Source organism: Galeopterus variegatus, unplaced genomic scaffold, assembly GCF_000696425.1.
Source record: "Galeopterus variegatus unplaced genomic scaffold, G_variegatus-3.0.2 Scaffold9856, whole genome shotgun sequence".
Classification (NCBI taxonomy): domain Eukaryota; kingdom Metazoa; phylum Chordata; class Mammalia; order Dermoptera; family Cynocephalidae; genus Galeopterus; species Galeopterus variegatus.
The window spans coordinates 35,244-39,432 of record NW_007735967.1 but is presented as its reverse complement, the minus strand read 5'-3'; the positions used below and the strand labels follow the sequence as shown (position 1 = coordinate 39,432).

Below are 4,189 nucleotides of genomic sequence, written 5' to 3'. Positions count from 1 at the left end.
AGAGGCTGAGCTTGGATCTCAGCCTTGCCTCTTACTATCTGTATGACCTGGGGCTTGCTACTTAATCCCTCTCATCCTCATTTCCTCATCTGCAAAATGAGGATGCTAATTCTTATAGAATTGCAGTAAGAATTAATGAGACAGTACAGTGCCTGACACATAGTAGTAATATATGGCAGTGATTAATATTTGCACCCTTACTGTTAATGAGATTATAATGAACATACATTTAACAAGACCTTTTAACAATACGGATATTCTTTGCCTGTTTATATCACTCCCTTAATCAAATACTATATACCTCACAGCTAAAAGGACAATTTTGCAATCAGATTTTCATTTGTGGCAATAATTAGAGATTATCACAGGTGGTTTTTGTAGCTCTAAATAGACATTAAAACAGCCCACAGTACAGCATCTGGAATTTCTGGCTCTGGCAACTAATTTCTCTATGTCCTTAGGTTTCTCTGTACACGTGACGGTAGTGAGTACAGATACTATCTATGGCACATAACTTGGCACTCATTTATAAATAGATTGTTACCTAATTGCTTCATATATGTAATCATGTATTTCTAGAAAGATTATAAACTTCTTGAGAAGCAAGGGCCATAAATTACATTTGTCTCTCTTGTTTACAATGCTAGCATAATGTTGAGGATATAGGAATATAGGTACTTAAATTTTTATACAGTTTTTCATTATAATCAGTGTCATTATGAAAACAGCTAATATTTATTAAGCAGGTTCAGACAGGATATCTGGGCAAAGCTCTTCACAAGAATTACTTCATTCAAACCCAACAACAGCTTCGATGAGCTTGGTACAATTATTATTTCTCCCATTTTAGAGATGAGGATATAGGAGTTAAGAGAGTCCCTGTCTAATGCGTATCAGGGCTGAACTAGATTGAATCTTAACATCTTTTCTAAGACAACAACAGCTTCGATGAGCTTGGTACAATTATTATTTCTCCCATTTTAGAGATGAGGATATTGGAGTTAAGAGAGTCCCTGTCTAATGCCTATCAGGGCTGAACTAGATTGAATCTTAACATCTTTTCTAAGGAACGCCAAAATATGGATGAAATTCAAAAGCCAAAACAATTGCAGTCACCTGCATTTTTGTCCATGAATACTGTGTTTCCCTCTTGTCACTATTGATAAATTGTCTATGCACCTCTCCAAGACCACCTCTGAACTGGATTCTACCCCCTCTTACCTACTCAAGGACATTGTGCCAACAATTCTCTCCTTGCTCTTACATGCTACTCCTCCCCCATTTTACTGGGACATCCCCATCAAATGGCAACAGACAAACATTTTGTCATTTCTTTCATATTAAAATGAATAAAACCAAGAACAAAAACAACAGCAACATGGTAGGTTGTAATGATGAACTAACCTCTCATCCTAATCCAGGCTGCTCTCAGTTTTTCTATTCCCCCTTACAGCAAAACTCCTCCAATTTCACTTTTCCCATTTACTCCTAATTTTATTCTAATTAAGCTTCTGCCCTCATCACATCACGGAAACTCCTCTTGTCAAGAACTCCAAAACCTACCATGTTGCTAAATCCATTGGTCAATTTTCTGTCCTCTTTTTACTTGACTTATCAGCAGCGTTTGACACCAGCTGGTCACCTCTCCCTGAAATACATTCCTCTCCTAGTTTCCGAACATCACACTCTCCTAGCTTCCTTTCTGACTTGCAACCTTTCTTTTTGGTCTCCTTTGCAGGTTCCTTCTCATTCTCTGACCTCTAAATATTGCAGTGTCCCAGTTCTCACTATCTAACCTCACTGACTTGAGGGTCACATACAGTCTTATGTCTTAAAGAATCAACTACAAGCTGAAGACTCCTAAATTTATATCATCAGAACTCCTTAAACTCTAGCCTCATATATCCCGCTGCCTTTGTGACATCGTTCCTGGATATCTAATAAGCATCACAAACTTAACATGTCCAAAACCAAACTCATGATTGTTCCCCCTCCCCACCTCAATTTATTCCTCTTAAATCTTGACCATTTCAGTAAATAACAACTTTATCTTTCCAATTATTCTGGTCCTAAATCTTGGAGTCATCTTTGTCTTTTCTCATTTTCTCACCCCATATCTATGTCAAAAACTCCCACTGGTTCTATTTTCCATTCACTCATCACCATCTCCCCTGCTAGCACCTTGGCCAGAGGCACTGTGTTCTCTTGCCTAGGTGAACACTAGATGATCTCTTAGCTGGTCTCACTAGTTTTGCACCTGCTTCCCTTTAATTTATTCCTAGCATAGCAGCCAGGGAAATTGTATAAGGGGAAAATGGGCAACATCTTTAAGTTCAAAAAGTCTCCCAAGCATGTTTCCATAAGGAAATCAATGTACTTTGGGTGTTACAAAAAGTGTTTGTGGTTTGTATCTTATCTTACTACACAGTATTTTAGAGCATTTAACATTTAAATCCTTGTATGTGTGAAATTAATCACAACAATGTCATCTTGTAGCATGTTAATTGCAGTATGTTGCAACAGTTTGAAACTGTTTCTCAGGGTATTGCAGTTACTGTATATGACATGCAGTTGTCTAAATAGTAAATAAGGGTGGCTTTATCAATCCGAGTTGTAAATATTTCTACATTTTAATTTCTTATTATTTTAAATAAAAATAAACATAAATAGATGCTCCATTATTTTCTTCCCACATACCAATGGATCACCTTGTACCATCACTGGGGTGTGGAGACTGGTATATATAGAAAATTTTTATAGCCCAAGATGGGGAAAGTCCAAGATCAAATAGTTGTCCTTTGGGTACAGGTTAGTTGTCCTGTGAGTGGATGGAATGAGACCTTAACTTTTGCCTACCAGACCCAAAAGGACAGCAAGGTAGTGAAAGGTGAAGGATAGAGCCAGTCATCTTTAAAGGGAAGGTGAGAGAACTAAGACAAGGTCGAGAAAGAGATTTTTTTTTTTTATGGCTATGGAAAAGTAGATTGATTCAGTAATCTGAACCTCTAAATAAATCAGTCAAAAAAGTAGTGACATTGTCGTTATCCTAACCAATTCTTCTTTTTCTTTCCAAACAGACTGCTAAGGAGCCCTGTGCAGCTAAGTTTGGTGAGTAACCAGTTTTGTATGCCTCCTTTTTACTTTTCTTAGTTGTTGGTGCAAGAAGGCAAGTGTGAGTGCTCTCAAGAAAGCCTGTATTCTCTTTTACTTATTTTTCAGCTACTATTTATAATTACTTACCATGTGCTGGGTAGTTGTCTAGGAGCTGAGGCTTTCAGAGGTGAACCAGGCAGACGAGCTCATGCTCTGATGAAGCTCTCACTTAAGGTCACATCTCTGGGCAGGAGTGCACATCATTCTCACAAGCCTGTGAATCTGAGAATCAGGAATCTACCTTTAATTCTGTGTTTCAGTAAGCATAACAAGTTTCAGATTTCTCCAACCTTTTCTCAAAGTCCTTCCCACATTTCACATATTGCTAATGTCCAGTAGAGAAGGTGGGAGGGTGTCATTGTTTCCAAATGTATAGAAGAAGAATGAGAGTTAAGTTAAAGGAATGGCCACTTCCTCTGCTCCTTTCTCCTTTAATCTTAGTTCTCAGTCACTTTCTCATACCTGATATTTGCTTAGGAAGCACAGTAAAGTTTACAGTTACACTGAGCCTTAGAATATTTCTTAGAATACATACAAAACTTCAAATAAATACATTTTTTGTTGTTTATAGGTTTGATGCCAAACACACATTTTCAGTTGAGAGCAAAACATTCTAGAGTTAACTCTGAAACCCCTGTGTTCTTATACAGCTCAAATTGTTAGGTTTCCTTGGCTTGCGGGATTAGGAAATCTCTTTTTACTTGTCTCTGTCTTCATGTTTGTTTTTCCAGTAAGTGGAATGGAACTCATGGTATGTTTGAAAAGTTTTCTAAGTTGAGAACCTCAAATGATGCTGAAGTGGTCTTTAAGTGACCCCTATTACAGAATTAAATAGAAGACCCAATGACACTTCTTCCTGGCGACTTGCCTATTGCCTATTATATGCCAAGAAGGAAGAAATCTACTGGGCTCTGAGCTTATTAGAGATACAGGGAGAGTTTGTTTCTGGCTCTAGTGATCTCTCCTTCATTCTCCTCTAGAATCTACCCTCAGATTCTTATATCAGTCATTTATATACCAAATTGAATTTTTTTTT

At 37.5% G+C, this 4,189-nt stretch overlaps 1 protein-coding gene across 1 annotated transcript in view; it reads left to right on the top strand.

Moving 5' to 3' along the window:
• TNFSF18 (tumor necrosis factor (ligand) superfamily, member 18) overlaps positions 1–4,189 on the top strand; it is a 9,240-nt gene that overhangs the window by 3,031 nt on the left and 2,020 nt on the right. Inside the window, 1 exon segment of the mRNA XM_008593909.1 lies at positions 3,078–3,108. Within this exon segment, the coding sequence (XP_008592131.1) occupies positions 3,078–3,108 (31 nt within the window).